The sequence below is a fragment of the Dermacentor albipictus genome, chromosome 2 (assembly GCF_038994185.2).
Source record: "Dermacentor albipictus isolate Rhodes 1998 colony chromosome 2, USDA_Dalb.pri_finalv2, whole genome shotgun sequence".
NCBI lineage: Eukaryota > Metazoa > Arthropoda > Arachnida > Ixodida > Ixodidae > Dermacentor > Dermacentor albipictus.
In genome coordinates, this window is record NC_091822.1 from 84,162,544 (window position 1) to 84,184,800 (window position 22,257).

General features: G+C 46.7%; 1 protein-coding gene across 4 annotated transcripts in view; it reads left to right on the top strand.

Annotated features, from left to right (window-relative positions):
* Positions 1-12,070, top strand: part of LOC139055981 (uncharacterized) — a 111,470-nt gene extending 99,400 nt beyond the window's left edge. For all 4 annotated transcript variants that reach the window (XM_070533704.1, XM_070533707.1, XM_070533705.1 and 1 more), the window contains 2 exons: positions 7,069-7,137; positions 11,849-12,070. In XM_070533704.1, coding sequence (XP_070389805.1) covers positions 7,069-7,137; positions 11,849-11,956 — 177 coding nt within the window. In that variant the 3' untranslated portion in view covers positions 11,957-12,070. The remainder of the gene's footprint in view (positions 1-7,068; positions 7,138-11,848) is intronic.
* The last annotated feature ends 10,187 nt before the right edge of the window (positions 12,071-22,257 follow it).

Sequence of the window (22,257 nt, forward strand, 5' to 3'; positions counted from 1 at the left end):
CAATTTTTTATTCTTCTTCCTGATACCCTATCATGAACGGCTACTAGTATCTGTATTAGGATCGTTGTCATGTATAATTATAGAGCTTTTGTATTAAAATTCGATAACTCCTGATACTTATGTGCTTGCCCGACAGTGAACTGATTTAGTGTAAAGGTGGGGGAATATGACGGTGGACGCCATCACTTCTCTAGAGAGCAATCTCTTCCTCACAGTGGTCGCAACGTCGCCTTCATCCTGTTTGAACCGCACCGATGGCACCGGCTGTTGGAATCTCAGCGCTGCCACCAGCTGTCGGAACCTCAGTGCTGACACCCGTTGTTGCAACCGGACCGTTGGCGCCCGTTGTTGCAAATGGGTCGCAAGCCCCAAGGGTAGCGTTGGCCTGGCGGCCTGGGGCACACTGGAAGCATCCGAAGGTCCCAGCAAAGCATGAGGCGACTGCTAACAGAACAACTTGTTTATTCTAGCATCGAAAAGAGCGGGCGGTCAGGTCGACCGAAGTAGAGAGACGGGAGAGCACGTTACTCAACAGAAGAAATCGGAGCCTCTCTCCTGGCGTCCGGGGGCAGCTGCTCTTATACTCTTGGCGTCGCGGGCAAGAAGGAAGGTCACGAGATGACACCACGTGACAGCGAGCTACGGACGGACTGAGAGACATGTAGAGACAAGGAGGTGACGCATCAGCCGGGCCGGCGCCGGTCAGACCTCCTCGCTTCACACTGGGGGAGCTCCTCTCCCCGGCTGCCGCGCTTTGACAAGCGTGGGCACACACACACACACGCACACACAAAGACACGTGGCACTGAACATGCCGGGACGCGCTCGGCGGGGATGCGTCGCGGCCGCTCCGAACGGGCCAAAATGTCCGCCGCTTTGAACGAAGCCCCGGCGTCCGTTGAATCCGCGCCGGCTACAGCGCGCGTCATAGGCGAAACGTAACAGACCGCCCCGCCGGGGGAAGGAGATCCCGATGGTCAGGGGACTGCATCCGCTGTCCGGAGGGATGTCGCTCGATGATGCTCATAACCGAAGTCGGTCGTCCCTCGGCGTTTCTTGAGCGCAGCGCACCGAGAAGGCCTCGTTCTCACGTTCAGGTTCACATAGGACACTGCAAAGTGACTTCGGGAGAGTTCTCATTTTTCTCTCGTTCCCAGCAAGCGTTAGAACTACGCCGAAACTCAGCCGCTCAGTCAGCAAGCAAGGCACAACCCTCACTAAGCCATGCCAGGCTCTTTCCCCTTTTATACTACTGCATAGTTCCTTACAGTAGTCTAGCAGCACTCAGAACGCGTCCACAAATCGGAAAATTGCACTAGAAAGCACATCATCACTTTGAAACACTACACAAAAGCAATATGTTAAAAATCCTGCCTCAGGAAGAAAAACATCAATAACAAACAATTTTGAGGCTGATTCCCACGTTAGGGGCTTCGACTTAAGCCATCGGCGTTACCGTTGAGACTCCCCTTTTTGTAACGCACCTCAAAAGAATGTTGTTGCAAAGCGAGGCTCCAGTGCAGGAGGCGGCCATTTGTGGAAGAGATGGTCTGCAGCCATTGGAGACGGCAGTGATCCGTTTCGAAGCATGCGAAGCGGAGATCGCAGCGAGCGACCGTACACTGGCTCAGCTGGCGAAAACCCCGTAGCCGCATGCGGCGCGGTCCTCAATGCAAACATCACCCCAGGCAGAAACAGCTCCCAGTCAGTTTGTTGTTCAAACCACAAGGCTCTCAACACGCGCTTCATGACGGAGTGGAGCTTCTCAAGGGAATTCGACTGTGGGTGGTACACTGAGCTGTGTAACAGCTTTGCCCCACACCTTTCGAGAAAGGCTGTCGTCAAAGCGCTAGTAAACACTGTGCCCTGATCTGATTGGATTTCCGCAGGAAAACCAATTCGCGCAAATATGGACAGTAGTGCATTGACTATCTCAACTGAGCTGAGTTCTTTAAGCGGCACTGCTTCAGGGAACTTTGTCGCTGGGCAGATCACAGTCAAAATGTGTCTGTACCCCGTGGCTGTTACCGGCAGAGGTCCCACTGTATCAATAACGAGCCGTCTAAAAGGCTCCGTAATGATAGGTACCAACTTCAACGGCGCCCTCGATTTGTCCCCTGGTTTGCCCACCCGCTGACAGGTGTCGCATGTCTTCACAAAGTGGTCTGCGTCCCGAAAACACCCTGGCCAATAGTACTCTTGCAAGAGACGGTCCTTAGTTTTCTTAACTCCTAGGTGTCCGGACCACGAACCCCCATGAGACAAGCGCAACAGATCCTGACGGTAGCACTGAGGCACGATCAGCTGATCGAACTCCACTCCCCTGCGGTCTACATACTTCCGGTACAGGGCCCTACCTCTTTCCACAAAGCGAGCATTTTTCTTGGCGATACCTTCCTTGACAATGCAGCGTATGTTTTCTAGGCTGCCATCCTTCTTTTGCTCGGCTATCAAAGCCGACCGGCTGACTTTTAGCAACCTATTAAGTCCGTCCGACGTAGGCGCGATGAGCAAATCTGCAGATATCTCCTCTAACTTTCCCGCATCGGGCATTTCCTCTCCAGTATCTGGTGCCTTTAACGCTACAGACTCAGTTTTATTCAGCTCGGGCGTGCTCTGAATATCAGTTTGCTGCGCCTCTGACCCTTTCTCATCGTTCGACAACGTCGGCCCCGCAACTACCGCCTTTGCAGCGAGCTCCCGAACCTTCGATCTGGTTAAGGCCTGAACGCTAGCCTCACCAAACAAAAGCCCCTTCTCGCGCAGGAGGTGATCGGACCTGTTCGAAAATAGGTATGGGTACTGGGGGGGGGGCAGCATAGATGACACTGCCGCCTCTGTCTCAAGTGCTCCGAAAGGTCCTTCAATAAGCACTTTTGCTACGGGCAGACACACGCTGTGAGCTTCCACGGCTTCCTTGATCCATGCGCACTCGCCCGTGAACATATCGGGTTCTACGTAAGAGGGGTGAACTACATCCATCGTAGCTGCGGAATCGCGAAGCACTCGGCACTCTTTCCCGTTCACGAGGAGGTCTCGCATGTAAGGCTCGAGAAGCTTCATGTTCTCGTCAGTGCTGCATAATGACAAAAACACGACTTTTGTTTTCGTTTCCGGACACTGCGCCGAAAAGTGACCCGGCTTCTGGCACGTATAACACACGCGCGCTTGCCTCGCCTCGAACCGCTTTCTGCGTTCGGCTTCGGCTGCCGCCGTCTCCTTACGTTCGGTCGGACTGCTTTCACTCGCATCCGCACTACGTGTGTCCCCCTTTGCTCTCATGGGCGTGAACTTCGGCCTCTCAAACTTGGAGCCAAATTCACCCTTTTGACCGTCCTTAGCTCCGCGAGCCCGACGCGTCACAAACTCCTCGGCTAGCTCAGCGGCTCTAGCCACCGTACTAACGTCTGGCCTATCCAAGACCCAGTACCGCACGTTCTCAGGTAACCGACTATAAAACTGTTCTAGCCCGAAACACTGCAGAACTTTCTCGTGGTCACCAAACGCTTTCTCTTCTTTGAGCCACTCCTGCATGTTTGACATAAGCCTGTAGGCAAACTCTGTATACGACTCACTTTTGCCTTTCTCATTTTCTCGAAACTTCCGACGGAACGCCTCCGCTGACAGCCTGTACTTTTTTAGCAGACTCGATTTCACTTTGTCGAAATCCTCTGCCTCCTCTCTCTCCAAGCGAGCGACTACGTCGGCCGCCTCGCCGGGTAACAAAGTGAGCAAGCGCTGTGGCCACGTTTCCCGAGAGAACCCCTGCTTCTCGCACGTTCGCTCAAAGTTAACCAGGAACAAACCAATGTCCTCTCCAAGCTTAAACGGCCGCATCAGGTCAGTCATTTTAAACAATACTCGTTCTCCTGCACCATGTGCCTGACTTCCATTACGAGCGCGTTCCATCTCTACCTCGAGACGCTTCATTTCCAAAGCGTGATCGCGCTCTTCTTTTTCTTTCTCTTTTCGTTCTTTTCGTTCAAGCTCATCTTTTTTCTCTTGTTGCTCTCGCTCTTTTTCTTTCTCTTGTTGCTCTCGTGCTATCTGTTCTTTACGTTCACGCTCATCTTTCTCTAGTTGCTCTCGCTGTTGCTGTTCTTTAAGTTCGCGTTCCTGTCTTTTTGCCGTCTCCCTCTCCTCAATGGTCTCAAGGCATTCCGACAGCTCGTCATCCTCAGCTCCTAACTCAAGAATAGCCCTTAGCAGTTCTGGTTTTCTGAGTTTGTCTGAGACATCCAGACCCAACTCTCTTGCAAGCTCCAACAATTTCGGTTTGCGCAACGACTTCAAATCCATGGCTGCTCTGAATGCTGCTTTCTCTACTGCCTACTATTGTCTTGCCGCAACCCGGCAGCAACGACAACCACAATTACCAGCTCTGTTTCTGACACTAACAAAAGCCTGGCAAAACTCAGAAGAAGAAAGTCCCGCACTCACCAAACCTCGCAGCCAAGAATTCAGCGCAGTCGTTCCGCTGCAGGCAACCAGTCATCACACAGGGCTCGTTGCACTGCTCCCGGATGGTCGTTGTGCTGCTCAGCATACAGTCAACCGCATATCTTCGCTGCTGGCCTCCGTTGTCGCGATCTCACCGCTGGCAACCAGCTGTTTGAATCCCACCGCTGCCACCAGATGTTTGAACCGCACCGATGGCACCGGCTGTTGGAATCTCAGCGCTGCCACCAGCTGTCGGAACCTCAGTGCTGACACCCGTTGTTGCAACCGGACCGTTGGCGCCCGTTGTTGCAAATGGGTCGCAAGCCCCAAGGGTAGCGTTGGCCTGGCGGCCTGGGGCACACTGGAAGCATCCGAAGGTCCCAGCAAAGCATGAGGCGACTGCTAACAGAACAACTTGTTTATTCTAGCATCGCAAAGAGCGGGCGGTCAGGTCGACCGAAGTAGAGAGACGGGAGAGCACGTTACTCAACAGAAGAAATCGGAGCCTCTCTCCTGGCGTCCGGGGGCAGCTGCTCTTATACTCTTGGCGTCGCGGGCAAGAAGGAAGGTCACGAGATGACACCACGTGACAGCGAGCTACGGACGGACTGAGAGACATGTAGAGACAAGGAGGTGACGCATCAGCCGGGCCGGCGCCGGTCAGACCTCCTCGCTTCACACTGGGGGAGCTCCTCTCCCCGGCTGCCGCGCTTTGACAAGCGTGGGCACACACACACACACGCACACACAAAGACACGTGGCACTGAACATGCCGGGACGCGCTCGACGGGGATGCGTCGCGGCCGCTCCGAACGGGCCAAAATGTCCGCCGCTTTGAACGAAGCCCCGGCGTCCGTTGAATCCGCGCCGGCTACAGCGCGCGTCATAGGCGAAACGTAACAATCCACTGCGGTATTCCCTGCTGCGGCTTCGGAAATACATACGCAGAACACACCGCAGCTAGAATCTGTGTCGAGACCTAAGCGCCACACGCATTGCCAAGGCCAGTGTTGCCATCCTCCGCCTATTTATGCAGTAGCTTGAATAGCACTCAATTTTCCACCAATGGACGGTACGCTGAAGCTGCTTCATTTGTTACAGGATAGGAATACAGCCGTTGTCGCCATGAAAAAGAAAACGACAAAATGGAGCGTGACATAGAGTGGGGTCGATGAAGGCTAACAGGACCATGCAGCGCGATGAACGGTTGTCCAAAAAGTACAGTCTAGCAGCCTGGGTAATTGGCGAAGAACTGCACGTAGCCAAAACGATGCCTTTCTCATATATGTCAAGGCGTGCGGCACTGATAGCTACTACTTACATAGACGAGGATTTAGATTCAGATTCAGATTCATTGCTTCCAAAAAAGAAGTGCATACAAAGTCACAAATATACAGACGAGGCTCCCAAAGGGAAAGAACTGTAGTGGGACGCTCGGTTCATAATAATAACATTGATGGTGCTATTTTTAGACAGCAAATTAGCGTTATTGTCAGATAACATCGATGGATCAAAATACATTATTATACATTTCATTTCAAGTCAAACACGAAAAAGCACATTATAAAAGACAGCCGGGGAAAAAGCAGGGATCATCGGAAATTCAAGAAAGGACATGTGACACAGAAGTCAAAGATACAAAGCCAGATCATGATGTTTAAAGTAATTTTTAAACATTTCAACAGAAGTACAGTGTCTTATAGTTGATGGTAATTGATTACAAAGGAAATTTGCGGTGAGCACAAATTTCGTTTTTGCCGTAATTTGCATTAACTACGGGTAACAAGAAATTATTGTTAGCCGCAAATCTGGTTATATTTTTTCTGTAAAAGTTCAACTTCAATCAGTCAAAACGTAAGGTTATTATGAAACAAATAGTGGAATAAGACGGGTATGTTAACCTATAAGAAATTGTTACCAGTCAAGATATTGTACGCGGCAAGTAACACAGAAGCATTGGATTGCAGGAACCTAGAAGTGATAATGAGCATTTGGATACGTTGAATTGATGCTAAGTGACAAGCGTACTTGTTGCCCTATGAAGCAATGCCATAGTTAATGTGACTGGCAATGAAAGCATTATACAATGCTGGCAGAGCCTCACGAGAAAAAAAGAAGGGCAAGCTTCGATTAATGCAAGCTTACCAAACGCAGTCTTCTGCTTGAGATGTTGGAAGGGACAGCAAAATGTAAGGTTAAGGTTAAGGTGTATGCCGAGAAAAGTAACATCGTTGCAAATTGGAATAGAATGAATTCCCGTTTGATAAATTAGGAAAAATATTACAGATGCGACAAACGCTTCGTGCATGGCGAGTGAGCTTCGTGCATGATGCTGCCAAAAAGAAGTTTCCACCGCATGTAGGTTTCCGACTTAGTCCAAATGGTTGTCTGTTGCTGTGCGTGCTGCGAGCGACTCAAAGAACACATTCAGATCTTTTAAGTGCCGGCACAAGAAAACGTTTTATGGCTTACCGCAGTATAGAAACAAAAACTAGCGATGTTTTTTTTTCACTACCTCAGATAGTTGTTTTTATGCTTGCCCTCACACACTCGATGGTAGCATTTATAAATAAGAGATCCAAATTAAATATTGGCTATCGACTGCCATCCGTTTCGAATAATGCGCAGGTTGGCTACTACTCTGAAGACTGCAGGAAGAAAGATAGAAGTAATGCACCTGACGGAAAACTGTGCTTGGTGAGTAAGCATGTATTCTAGTTTGATATTTGGACTGGTTATATTGCCGAGGAAAATGTATTGGCAATCAGTGCTTGCGTTTTTTGTGCACATCTTGCCTTACCACGCAACGAAGTAAACTTAACGCGACTGTAATGCAGGGAGACCAACCTTTCCTTAAGCGCGCTCTTAAGCAAAGTTACACCCTTTTGCCACACAACAATAATCGTCTTCTGTCTGGTCCGCATTTCCTTTCTTTGACGTGGCTAGCCCGGTAATTTCTAGTAACGAACGACATGCGCGTTATCAGCATGACATAGCATTCCCCACAGGAAAGTGGCGGGCGCCGCGTTTTCAAGAAAGGAAACGCAAGCAAGCAGATGGCGATTATTGTTGTGTGGCAGAGATACGCCCCATAGGGTGTAACTTTGCCTAAGAGTGTATATACTTTAGGTATTGAATGCAGCCTCCAAACTTGAACGTACTTAGATTTTTGTACCTGCTGCGGTTGGCAATGGAACGTGTGACCTCGTGCTTAACGGAAGAACGCCAGATACAGTCACCTCGGTGTATTGTACTGGCCGGTATTGTAGTCTTGGAGTTGGGCGGTTCTCTGAGGTTCGCTCTCTACACTGCATCCTTAGAAAAATTTACACCCTTTGGGGCTTATCTTGTCCCACAACGATAATCGTCATCCGTGTTGCCCGCGTTTCCTTTCTTTAACGCTGCAGCCCGGCACTTTCCAGTCACGAATGGCATGCGCGTTATCAGTGTGACGCAGCATTGTCGACAGGAAAGTAGCGAGTGCCGAGTTTTCAGGAAAGGAAACGCAAGCAGGGCAGAAGACGATTATTGTTGTGGGACAAATATACACCCCAAAGGGTGCAACCATTTTAAGAGTGTAAAAAACGTTTACACCCTTTGTGGTGTATATCTGCTACACAACAATGATCGTCATCTGCTTTGCTTACGTTTCCTTTCCTGAAAACGCCGCACCCGCTACTTTCCTGTCGGCAATGCTACGTCATGCTGATAACGCACATGCCGTTCATTACTGAGAATTACCGGGCTCGCAGCGTTAAAGGAAGGAAATCCGGACAAGACAGACGACGTTTATCGTTGTGTGGCAAGATACGACTCAAAGGGTGCAAACTTTTCTTAGAATGTAGTCTACGCCTCCGCTACGCATCCAAGCGGGGAGCTGGACTACGCTAACGGGCGTCACACGGAGACTAAACTCGCCCCCACCATCGTCCGAACATCCTTTAAAAAAAAAGAAATAGAAAGGGCTCTTTATACTTGCGAAAAACGCAAATTCTTACATTTCGGTTTTTGGAGAAAGAAGTCTTCATTCAACAGTCAGCAAATACTGGTATTGGTGCACTTGTTCAAAAGGAGGTCCCACAGCACATGGCTCAAAGGCGACTTTCTTATTGAAATTGAGTGCAGATCAATACAAGAGAAAGTCAACAACCAATCGAATAATGCAATGGCGAGTTGGGAGGACGAGAGGTTAGAGGAACCGAACAGGGTTTTATTCACATGGCGTTAATGGGGACCACTTATTTACAGACACATGCACACTCGTACTGGCGGAAGTTGAGAAGCACATCACATTTCAGCAGCCTATCCCGCAGCTAGATTGTTCTCGGAACATGAGCTAAATCATTCTGAAAAACACACCGCACGCGGAGGATGTCTCCCAAAAATTATCGGCGCATTAAACCTTCGGAGATGATTGGTGACGGTAATGCGATTAGCATTTTTTCTCGCGACCGGTGTTTAATTAGTGATTGTGCGTATTACGCGTGATGAATTCTTGTGATGGTGGAATTAACGAGAAAGAGAGGGTTGTATAATATGGTAATCGGCGCTATCTATTGGTGTCGCCGCAAAGCCTGGGCGTAGACTCCGAAATGCAATCGCAACGACTGTACGTCAAAACGCTGAAAAACGAGTCATGCGGCGACCGGGCTCCCCTCTCACGTTTCTTTCTGTACACGCTGCGCCATCTAGTGTGGCAGCACGAAGTCGACGCGTGACCTCGGAGAGGAGAAGCGGGGCAGTCTGGTGCCTTCGAACGCTGTTCGCTTCCTTGCTGTGAACTGTGTGGTACATTCTCCATTACCCAAGTTGGTGCAAGGTTCAGAGGCAGCACCCTGCCACACTCCGCCTGTGATGTTGCACCTTCGATCTCGTATATGACGCAATGACTAGGCATTGCGAGCGTCAGTCGACGCTATTTTCACGGTCATACGTTGGCTCCTTGCAGCAATTAACTGAGCAGGATGCATCCCTCATGCTCGTGACTCGTTTCACAGGCAGCGACAAGTTGCAGAGTACTCGAACGGACGTCGACCTCGTGCACTGACCTGATGTTGTCTAGGCGTAATATTTCGAATGATGGTCATGTTAGAGCTCCCGTGACCCTTTCTTTTAGTCTTCTACTAATGCGCCAGACGAAGCAGTATGCACTTATGGCCACCTTTAGCGACGTGAACACCCCGGGCGCTGGCTCAAAGCGTCTAGGACGCCTTCTTGTTTATCGTCCCTTTGTCGTGTTTATATTACACAACCACGTTTAGCTCATATCAGGCCCTTCGTGGTGGGCACTTTGTTGTTCAGCCTAATTTAAGGACTCTTTAATAAAAGTAAAATTCAGATCCCATGCCACGATCGAATAGTACTGCGTGTGACCACTGCGGCAACATGGAAACTATCGAACGCGTTCTTTGACAATGTCCCCGATACCGCACACAGAGGCAGTCGCCCGCGACCACGCTGGCGTGGGTGACCACCGGTCGCTTTCGAAGGACACAGTCCTGAAAAGGCGAACTATACAGTCGTCACACCACAAGAAAGTCCAAGCAGTCTTAAAATTTTTGTGTTCTAGTGACCTATTGACAGAGTCTAGTCCCTTATGGACATTCCCAGGCTTCACAATTTATTTTTCGCGCCCTTGCACTTTGGCTTCGTTATTCTTTCCGTCTTTAATTTTTCCTTCTCCTTCCCCCGTACATGATAGCACTCCGTATATATATATATATATATATATATATATATATATATATATATATATATATATATATATATACGACTTTCAGCACAGGATACGGATAGTTTGAGAACGAGGCCCCGATCGCGCGCCTGTTTCCTTCCCGCTTAGGCAAACTGCGCTCGCGGGCAACTTACTGTGGCAACAAACGGAAATCTAGAAAGGCAACGGGCTCAGGAGTAAGAACGTTGCTGAAAATCGCCCAAAACTCTCCGCTCCGTTAATTAGGCAGGGGAAGAGAGTGAGAGAGAGAAAAAGACAAAGCGACAGACCGAGAGAGACATGGAGAGGTTTCACCCTCACACTCGAAAAATAGTTGGTATGGCACTGTATTCAGAGCTATTCTGGAGCATTTGAGTTAAGCAATAGGTGTGCTGTATACTCATTGGGCAGGTACAGAAATAGGGTCGCCAAGATTCTTTCCGTGAGCAAAACTCAAACTCCTTTCTTAACATACAAGAATTGAAATTTCGGCAAATTAGTAAGAATTTGTACTTGACTTCAAGCGCAATAAAGGAAGCACAAGAAGGAAAACAAAAGAGGACGAGAGGTACTGCAAAGTTTATCCTCGGCGAAAAAAAAAACTAAGGGCGCCTACTTATCAGTCGACACAAAGACCAACAGCAAAATACATCAATTAGGCAAGCCCGTTCCAAACCCCCTAAAATGTTTAAGGTAGTTCTAAACGTTAGTTGTGACACTGCAATGTTCGTAAAAGAAACATGAAAAGCGCAAAGCTCCGAAAGCGTAACAAATATAGAAACGAGCTTTGCCTCAGGCCTGTATAATGTGGGCCAGATACTGCTGGATTTACAGCGATAAGCTACATATGGAGAGGAGCTGTATCGCTTGTGCGAAAGTTTATAGAAGGCTGAATGGCACACGCAGAACCATGTTTTACAGCGTCCCTGTATGTGGCTAGCCGATTCATTCGTCCGTCCGTCTGCCTGTCACCTGTACGTCGAAATCTCTTCTGGCGCACTCCATGCCCATGCGCGAAAGGAAAGAAAGAGATGGATGCGCGCAATTGGCGGCGCCAGTAGTGACGTCGTTACTCTCCGTCACAGCCGAGTGCACGCGCAGAACCTACTCTCCGGCTCTGACGTGGGTAGGCCGCATGTCATACGTACTCCTGAAGAAAAGCAGCTTTTGATTAGCAATGCCACGAGCAGAACCGAGAACGAACTCGTCTGGGCCGTGCCAATGCTGCAGCCCTGGCACAAGAACATGCTCGTGCAGCCGAGTGCAAGCAGCAACAGCGTACCGAGGAGCCGGCAGCCTAGCAAGCCATCGTTTAATGAACGGTCGGTATTGACCCGGTGAAAAACACGGGACCACACGTTTCAATTTCGCTGGTAAATCATCTGCGCGGACTGCTTGGACAACTATATTATATTACATGCTGTCTAATACTTGGTAAAATTAACGTGTTCCGCTACTTGGATTAAATAGGAAAACAAATTTATAAACACATTTGAATGTAGAAAAGCTATGTAACTGCCCTAGCTGCCCCTCGTTTATTGTGCTTTAGGTCAACTTCGAATCACTTGTTCCTTTCTTGCTTTCTTTGGATTCCCTGGCCCGTAGTGTCTCCCAACATTGTGTGCCACATTTCTAAAACTTCCAATTTTGTTGTACATCCTCCTGGCACGAATAATTTTTCTTTTTTTTTTGCAGGTTACACCTAAAAGACATAAGCTTGGAACAGGTCATGGGTGCTATTGGGGAATTTGTAAAAATGGCCGATGTGTAAATGCAGTCTATTCTAGATGCGCAACAATGTAGGATTTGAACAGCTATGAATAAGTGTTCTCTGCACATTAGCGTTGCCAAAATATTATGTGCTCAAATGTCTGACTTTGTAACTTCCGCCTTAGGTAAGTGGAAATAAAAACAATGTGCTGCAAAAAATTGCACCGTTTCCTGGACTGCAAAATAAGCAGTTTCTTCGAATACTGTTTCTGCTAAATGTTCGTTGGCATTACGTCAGAGAGTGCCGTTGTATGGCTATTATGAGCGCGGCTACGGACGCTCGATGGCGGAAGCAGTATTCCTTCCAAGGTGAAATATACAGACTACATGGGTTCCCTCGCTCATCATGCTAGTTTCAAGTAGCGTCTACGAGCACCTTTTCAATACACATCATAGCTCTACAAAGCGCACGAGGGTTGTTCAAACAGAAACAGTAAAATTCGTAGCCTTCACGAATAAAAACATTTTTTTTCAATAGGAGGGTGCGCTGAGGACACATGCAGGTGCCTAAAGCAGGGAAATGGCTGCTAATATAGAGTGGTGCTCTTTATATCAAAGTGAAACTGTCACCCTCCTTTGCTAGCGCTGTCAGTGAAAGACCATGTTAAGTCTGGTCCTGGCGTGAAAAGCCACACGCACCAGGTGTGCAACGCCTGGTGCGTGTGGCGGCAAAAACAATCTAGCAAAGTCGACGGACCCTGACGGTACGCTAAATCGGCTTTACGGCAGAGCCAGGTTGGCTCTCTGCTTCGCCCTTCTGGCGTGAGTGTTGGGCGTCTAATCCTACTCTGCAGCAATGTGGGTTCCACCATCATCATCATCATCATCATCATCAGCCTGGTTACGCCCACTGCAGGGCAAAGGCCTTTCCCATACTTCTCCAACAACCCCAGTCATGTACTAATTGTGGCCATGCCGCGCATGCAAACTTCTTAATCTCATCCGCCCACCTAACTGTCTGCCGCCCTCTGCTACGCTTCCCTTCCCTTGGAATCCATTCCGTAACCCTTAATGACCATCGGTTATCTTCGCTCCTCATTACATGTCCTGCCCATGCCCATTTCTTTTTCTTGATTTCAACTAAGATGTCATTAACTCGCGTTTGTTCCCTCACCCAATCTGCTCTTTTCTTATCCCTTAACGTTACACCTATCATTCTTCTTTCCATAGCTCGTTGGGTCGTCCTCAGTTTGAGTAGAACCCTTTTCGTAAGCCTCCAGGTTTCTGCCCCGTAGGTGAGCACTGGAAAGACACAGCTATTATATACTTTTCTCTTGAGGGATAATGGCAACCTGCTGTTCATGATCTGAGAATGCCTGCCAAACGCACCCCAGCACACTCTTATTCTTCTGACTATTTCCGTCTCATGATCCGGATCCGCCGTCACTACCTGCCCTAAATAGATGTATTCCCTTACGACTTCCAGTGCCTCGCTGCCTATTGTAAATTGCTGTTCTCTTCCGAGGCTGTTAAGCATTACTTTAGTTTTCTGCAGATTAATTTTTAGACCCACTCTTCTGCTTTGCCTCTCCAGGTCAGTGAGCATGCATTGCAATTGGTCCCTTGAGTTACTAAGCAAGGCAATATCATCAGCGAATCGCAAGTTACTAAGGTATTCTCCATTAACTTTTATCCCCAATTCTTCCCAATCCAGGTCTCTGAATACCTGCTGTAAACACGCTGTGAATAGCTTTGGAGATATCGTATCTCCCTGCCTGATGCCTTTCTTTATTGGGATTTTGTTGATTGCTTTATGGAGGACTACGGTGGCTGTGGAGCCACTGTAGATATTTTTCAGTTTTTTTATATACGGCTCGTCTACACTTTGATTCCGTAATGCCTCCATGACTGCTGAAGTTTCGACAGAATCAAACGCTTTCGCGTAATCAATGAAAGCTATATATATAAGGCTTGGTTATATTCCGCACATTTCTCTATCACCTGATTGATATTGTGAATATGATCTATTGTTGAGTAGCCTTTGCGGAATCCTGCCTGGTCCTTTGCTTGACAGAAGTCTAAGGTGTTCCTGATTCTATTTGCGATTACCTTAGTAAATAAATTGTAGGCAACTGACAGTAAGCTGATCGGTCTATAATTTTTCAAGTCTTTGGCGTCCCCTTTCTTATGGATTAGGATTATGTTAGCGTTCTTCCAAGATTCCGGTACGCTCGAGGTCATGAGGCATTGCGTATACAGGGTGGCCACTTTCTCTAGAACAATCTGTCCACCATCCTTCAACAAATCTGCTGTTACCTGATCCTCCCCAGCTGCCTACCCCCTTTGCATATCTCCCAAGGCTTTCTTTACTTCTTCCGGCGTTACCTTTGGGATTTCGAATACTTCTAGAGTATTCTCTTTTCCATTATCGTCGTGGGTGTCAGTGGTATTGTATAAATCTCTATAGAACTCCTCAGCCACTTGAGATATCTCATCCATATTAGTAATGATATTGCCGGCTTTGTCTCTTAACACATACATCTGATTCTTGCCAATTCCTAGTTTTTTCTTCACTGCTTTTAGGCTTCCTCCGTTCCTGAGAGCATGTTCAATTCTATCCATATTATACTTCCTTATGTCAGCTGTCTTACACTTGTTGATTAACTTCGAAAGTTCTGCCAGATCTAGTCTAGCTGTAGGGTTAGATGCTTTCATATATTGGCGTTTCTTGATCAGATCTTTCGTCTCCTGCGATAGTTTGCTGGTATCCTGTCTAACGGAGTTACCACCGACTTCCACTGCACACTCCTGAATGATGCCCGCAAGATTGTCGTTCATTGCTTCAACACTAAGGTCCTCTACCTGAGTTAAAGCCGAATACCTGTTCTGTAGCTTGATCTGGAATTCCTCTATTTTGCCTCTTACCGCTAACTCATTAATGGGCTTCTTATGTACCAGTTTCTTCCGTTCCCTCCTCAGGTCTAGGCTAATTCGAGGCTGACATTCCTTGAAAAGGTCGTCATATTGAGGAAGGACATTTATATGGAGCCTATACGTGAAAGATTGTGCTGAGGCGTGAAAGAGAGCTTGGAGACCAAACACAGCGCAGCTTTAATATCTCTTCTATAAGCACATTTCGAACTTCTCTCGCGCAACATGAGCAGGCTGCATCAGGGTGTGTTGTGCCCCCTTCTTTCTCATGGCTGGGCCACAAATTTACTTGATTGCAAGCACAAAATTTTGCTATGTTGCTAAATTATCCTCACCTTTCTTGGACCACTTCAAAAATGTTCCTTGGAGGAAGATTCCTGACTTTCATTGTACGGTTCGCGGAATATAGGCGCTTATACCGGCTAGCGCGCAGACAGGGCACAGCCATTGGCCGAGCACTCACTGGTCATTAGCCGCAGTTGATTTATGTTTATATTTGGGATGGTCACTCTAATATCGACTAAGCTACGGGGTCTTTACACGGAGGATCGGGTGGGAACTCGATAGAAAGTCTAACCTCACACAGCAAACCGTATAATAGAAGATGACGTGTGTACCGCTAAGACCTAAATAGGGGGGAGTTTAGTTTGCGCAGCAAACGAAAGTTTTGGTATGTTAAGAGAAAGAAAGGGAGTCGGAGTGCATATGTATACAATATAATTATCCATTTGTCGCACTAGGAGAACAGGCACATAAGGAGGAAAAATACAGTCAAAGCTGATTGGGTATTCGGAAAAAAATATGAGGAGATTTTCTAAATTTCTACTGCGCCGAACGGCTGCATTCGATGAAGAGAAAGGGCAATTGGAACTAGTCTTGAGAACCCCGTGATGCAGTGTATCATCGTAGACCAATCACATTTATTAGTTCGCAGTCAGCGCTGGTTTGCGGCGCGTGAAAAAACAGCAGCTGCCGTGGTAGAGGTCATGCAATAGAGTTTGCTGTTGCGTCAGTCGAATACGAACAAGGAAACCACCTGCTACGTTCAAATAACTTGCATTGTGGAACTTGCAAAAACTCACAGTGATTTCGTCGAATACCTGAGGGCAAAATGTACCTGCCCTCTGGTTTAACCATTAATAGATGCAACAAGAAAAGCTGCAAATGAATCATACCGAGGTGCTGCGCACTGCGTCATCAGACATGTGCGTTTAACTGCCGAACTACAGTGACACAAAATAGCGCTTCCTTCTTTGTCATTCACGCTGATGAAGCCCGTGAATTTCAGCAGCAAGATATTAGCACTCTACAGGACTCTCATGACCGAAGCTACGCCCTTTGGCCCTACACCACGATTCTTGGGGACAGTCTTCAAGTACGGACTCTGACCCAACGTTGCGGTCTGACAGACCGTAGTAACTATTGTGTGGAAGTATTCCTAACCCTGGTATAACATACTACAAACAAGGGCTTATTCGCTAATTTCGGTGTTTGTCCAGCTCGTAGCAATGTGTCATCATTCTTTGTGTTGTAGTAGAGTGTGTATGAAATCTTATGCTTATTCAGCGTAAAAGGAAATAATACTGTCTTAAAATGACGCTAACAAAACATACTTCTCGGCAGCTTTTGTTTACAACAGTCGTACTGACGCAGTTGTTTGCAAGGTGCTCAGTGTAACCAACGAAGCTACGAAGTACCTCTGCTGTCTTTTCAATGTAGGAACAAATATTAGAGCATTCTAATTTGAATACGAAAGTGAATGACGCTTTTTCTTTTTCTGTCCCTAATGTGCGCGTAATTTACACTCATAAGACTCATAGCATACACTCATAATTTACACTCATAACATAAGTTTGTGCTACAGATTATAGGACCTGATATATATGTTTGATAAAAAAAACACTCTGGTTATTTTGTGTGATCCTTGATTTTATTCCATTAACATTGCAGCTGTGTATAAGTATTAGTTACCGCCTATTGAGTAATTTTTCTTTATTATGAGAAAGCCTCACGCCACAAGCACGGTAACTAAGATCATATTCATCTCTAGATAGATTCTGCGAAATACCTTTAGATTGACGTCGATGGTTGCGCAGTTTCGCGGCTGTTGGTGCGCAACAGGAACCATCCTGGGACTCAGTTGCGGACGTATTCAGAAACTAACTATAGCGCCACCACTTCTTTCCCAACTCAACCGGCTTCAGTGATGCAACCAGTGCGCAGTTATCTCTCTTAGCTTGAATTATCGCTTGAGGCGAAGCTTGTAAACCCGCCCGGAGTCTGTGAAACCGAAATTGCAGGTAACTTCACGTGTACCATAAGAAAGCTCAAACCTTGTACAAAATTTTTTGATATTCTTATTAGGTTGAAACATGTAATAAGGAATTAAAAACATTGCAGCCTCTTTCTCCTGTGATAAACATAAGCTCTCACCTTGGTATCGCACTGCGTTTGAGCGTGTTTACATTCTACAGGCGTTTTCCGCGTAGAAGAAACAGCGAAGAGCTTTTTTGTTGTTGTTGTCTTTATACGTGGCACTTTTCTCATTTAGAGATGTTCCTACAGTATAAGGAAGTTCGGAACTGAAAAGCAAGAGAAATGAAACTTTGCAAGGAATCGGTAGACAAAAACCGCAGTGCGGTACGAACCTGGTGGTGGGAGTGCTCATTAAGTGCATTGCAACTTGCTGAATATGGGGAAGAGCGGTTAAAGCAATGTGGAGTCAAGCTATACTACACTCGAAGGAAACGATCGTGGACGTAGGCATTCTGCCAAATGTTATCTTTCCATGTGTGAGTGTTGCAATAGTACGAATTGGGCAAGGGCATGTAAAGAAACCAATGTGAGCCTTCCGATCCCTTCATAGCTGCTGCATAGCTGCTGCATAGCTGCTGCATAGCTGCCATTGCACGAAGGCGGAGAGAAACACGCTTGAAATGCTTAATCCAGTTATAAGACAACGTTACTGTGAAATAAAAATTGCCACCAAATTTGCAGGCCGCTCAACGCGAAGTGATGCGGCAAAATAAATAAGAAAAAGCGAGATTAAAATCCCGGCCACGGCCGCCGCATTTGTTTGCGGCAAACTGCAAAACCACCCGGGAACTTTGCATTTGTTTCACGTTAATGTAGCCCAAGTGGTCAAAATAATCCACAGTCTCCCACTACGGCTAAAAAAGGTGGTTTTGGCACATCATACCAAAGAGTCATACTTTTAAGAAGCTAGAAAAATCACTATGTAATGTCCAACGGGCAAATTTAAACAAAAACAAGCATCACTCAGACTCAAGCTACAAATTATGGAAATTTGAACTCTCCTGATTGCCTTCATGAGAGCTGCATATGCTCTGAAAAGCCAAAGTTAAACATCGTACTGAGCACCGAAAAAATGCTCCATGTATTCACAGTTATCACGTCGCCATCTATAGCGGGAACCGCCGTTTAGTTAATATAAATTGAAAGCACCACTCTTATGTTTTCCCTGAAGGCGCCCGCCAATAAAATTTCGCAGTTTTAAATGAAATAAAATTTCAAATAAATTTTGCCGCAGCTTTGATAGCGCAAGCAAAGAAAGGTAATCGTGCGACACATCCGGGGACAGTGCGGTGTGATGGCGAGTGGCCTAACCACTAGCGCAAGTGAAAGTGAATCTGACGCTGGTGCAAGGTATGCGGGAACTGCTATCGAAGCTTCGATAGAAAACCCCAAGCCTGCGAAATGGCGACGCATTGTAACGATCTGCGTCTACGGTACACACCTTCTACAAAAAAGGGGGAAAAAAGCATATCACTCCACCGCTGCAAGTGGAAGCCACCTCTTTATCTTACCCTACATGGTGGTAATTGCTTCAATTTACACGACCATGACACTACGACCGGCACAGGAAGAACCACCTTTATTGCGTAGCACGCTGTTTTAACTGTGCGGGTGGGACCAGAGGGGTCTGGCCACACCACGTAGCACGCCACATACCGATACATCTTGCCTCTCCCGAGGAACATAGAGTAGATAAAATGAGGGGCGTTGACGTCAAAATACATGCGTGAGTCTTAGACACTCACGCATGAAAGTCTAAGGCAATTGTTCAGTCTGCGGAGCACATAAGCCTGGTTGGCGCGCGTTTGATGCGTGTGAACCTCCGTAGATTGCCAACATCGTCAGCCACAGCGGATGTATCTTCTCCTGACTGACATTTAGCGCCACTTGGCTCATGTGATCAGGTCTATGTCACCGACGCATGTGAGACGCTCCGATCAGGTGACTCGTACTCTGACACTGGCTGCTATGTTGCGGCAGCTCTGCCATACTTAGGAGGAGCATTTGGGCCAAATATTGTCAATCAAAGCCAACAGCGCCGAGAGCTTCGCTTCTATTCATTCCCAAAGTTCGTGGGATGTGCATAATTTTCTGCACTGTGAAGTTATATGAATAACGATAGCGCTCATTAATGAAATAGTTACGTTCAAAGTGGGCAAAAGCGGCTCTCGTGTCCACGGTAAAGTTGATTTAAACGGCTTGAGACCAATACGTCGCTGCACGATATCCTAATTTTTTGGAAATGTAGTCGTCAAAATGGGCTACAATTGATAGTGAATTCAAGAAGTTGGTGAAAGGCAAAACTGCAGAACCTTGCAGACGGCCTCAGGAATATTACATGGCTTTTTGAGCAGCGTGGTCAAGGAGCTGAGCTATGGTCTCAACGCCTATCAAAAATTCTCCAAAATATTAACAGAGGCCGACAAAATTGCGGGAACATTGGGAAACAGAAACCGACGGAAATCCACCACAGGACTAACTTAAATATAAGGATAACTTGAAGATGAGAAAACATAATGCACTTCGGCAGGGGGCCCAAATTTCGGGACAAACAAATAGGCCGTTGAAAGAATGCCGCTGAATGCAGATGGTACGAAATAAGGCAAGAATGTCGGCAAGCGTTGAAGAGAGGTCCAGCAGGTCCTATGGCCAACGCCAGCGCCCGGAAACTATCGGATGACTGACTACACATATAAGCGAGATGCTTAGTCCTTAGTCGTACAAGGTGAGTCCTTGCAGGGTGAGGCATGGGTTTGAAATTTGGGACGTGGACTCCATCACATTAATTACAACGCACTTTACGGTGTCATTCTTCGAAGGCTGATACTGATTTTCACACAATGAGGATGCGAACAAATTGTATCATATGCCGACTGTCACCTTCCTCGAACTGCCAACATTCCTTAAAGGGACACTAAAGCGAAACAACAAATCAGTTTAGATTTATAAAGCGTTGTTTGAGAACACTGCAGACAGTCATCTCACAACAATAGTTTGATTATTAGATGAGAAAATGAAGGTCCAAGTATCAGTATTTGAATTTCGCGCCGAAACGCAAGCGCCGGTACGTCAGCATGACGTCAGGGATTCCAAAGTATGTTTTCGCATTTGGGCCGCGTTGGCTGAATAAAGGTTCCCGAAACTTGCCATGTTTAATATTTGGTTCCTTTAGAAGACAATGTAGTCTATCTGTACCGCTATATATAATTAGTAGGCCCTAGAAGATGCCATCAAAATCCAAGACGTCACAGCCCCCAGGTGCGGGAACTTAAGTAGGTGTCGCCACCCGTATTTCGTTCTTGCACTTTTTCTGGCTTACCAAACGTCTTATCGTTGTAAGAGTGGTGTTTTTGGCGTTGTAGAACGGTAATTTACTGATGCAGATGAAATCATTTTTCCCTTTAGTGTCCCTTTAATGATGTCTTCGACAGTCGCCCAACTCGTGAATCTTGTTACGTATAAGCGGTTTTGCGCGAGGCCTGTGAGTACGTGGGCAGCCTTTTTGGCGTTCGATACCTGCTAGTCTTCATTGCGGCTCTATTACAAAGGCCGAATAGCAACATGGTAGACAATATGAAGAACCGACAAATCCTGCATGTATTACTTCGCAATAATCTTAAGCAGTGGTCATCTCATCATTCACACACGTGAATAATCGTGATAGGGCGGTGCTGTTACAACTAAATTCAAGTATATATGTGATGCCCAAGGGTGTACCTGGCCCGGTGACCAGTAAATGCGACGTGATATTGTGAGTAGCTTCACCCATAGAATGCTAATGAACGATGACAAAGAAAGAGATTGAAGAAGTATTGTGTCATACCTTTTGCCCCTAGGTGCAAACCCAACTTGTTCATGTGTCCATCTTAATATCTAATCACATCTTTTCTCGATTTGCAGCTGCTGCGCTGGCCCGTCAGCGTGGAAAGCAATATTGCTTGGGAAATAATAGGGGGTGCCTTATCAAACTGATAGGCGAAAATCAAATGCCGTCCACGATGGCGTCTCTCGTAGACGCTGCGCGACGCTGAGAAGGCTTTTGGTCGGGCCTCCTATTTAAATACAGAGAAATGGAGAAATCGTTTTTCTCGGCAACCACAGCACCAACTTTCATGAGGTTGGTTGAAATCAAAAGACAAATTTTAAATATATTGAATTCAGGCTGCGTATTTTTTAATTAGTTCATCAATTTTTTTACAAATATTGACAAAAAACACCTATTTTCACAAAACGAAAATATTTGTAGCTAAGCAATCAAAAAGATATCACAATTTCGTCAATTCCACCTAAAGGTACATATAAAGCGGACAAAATTGATATGTTATACATGACACTGAAAGCTATCACTAATTTCAGAGTAGAATATTTACAAAACCATTGTAAACAATGTAACATATACACGTGAGATGTAAATAGATATGTAAAATTTATCCACTTTGCACGCTGTCATGAATGCAGTTTACACAACTGCTGTATATTTTCTAGTTGCCGAGCTGTGAGTTTGTGAGCTTCTGCTTCTAATTTTTTTCAAGCTTACCAAATTTTGAAAATTCCTTTCACGATATGCAAAACTAATCCGAAATTCCACTTGGGACACTCACCAGAATTTAACCTCCTCTTGCAAATGCCAGAAATTTCAATAATATTGTCCCAGTGGACGACTTTCGTCCACTGGGACGAAAATCGTCCCAGAAAAAGTTTCGGCGTTTTACACGTACTTGAATAGACGACATCGGAGTCAGGGCCGTGCTAAAGCAGCCGCGAAGTGCTTCCGGTGCGTGACTCCGTGCTTACCCGCAACAGCCACTATAGTAGAAGAAGGAGGCGCGGAGAATGTTGGCGCGGGACCAGGCAGTTTTGTGAGCTGCAACGCTACAACCAAGAATTGCCCCGAAGCGTGCACTTAGTGCTAAGGACACGAGGGCTCGCATAATGCGTCAAGCGGAGCAGGCAAGGTGACACTACACACTCCCGTCACGACTGTCGTATGCGTCAATATATCACCGCCAAATAACGTTAAACACCTCGCTTACATCGAAAGCCTCGCTTACATCGCTTCCCACAGTGCGGGGGATCTACATATATGTTTTTTTTTCATTGTGACGGCAATTATATGAACTCCAAGCTGGTTTTTGCCGTCACCATTA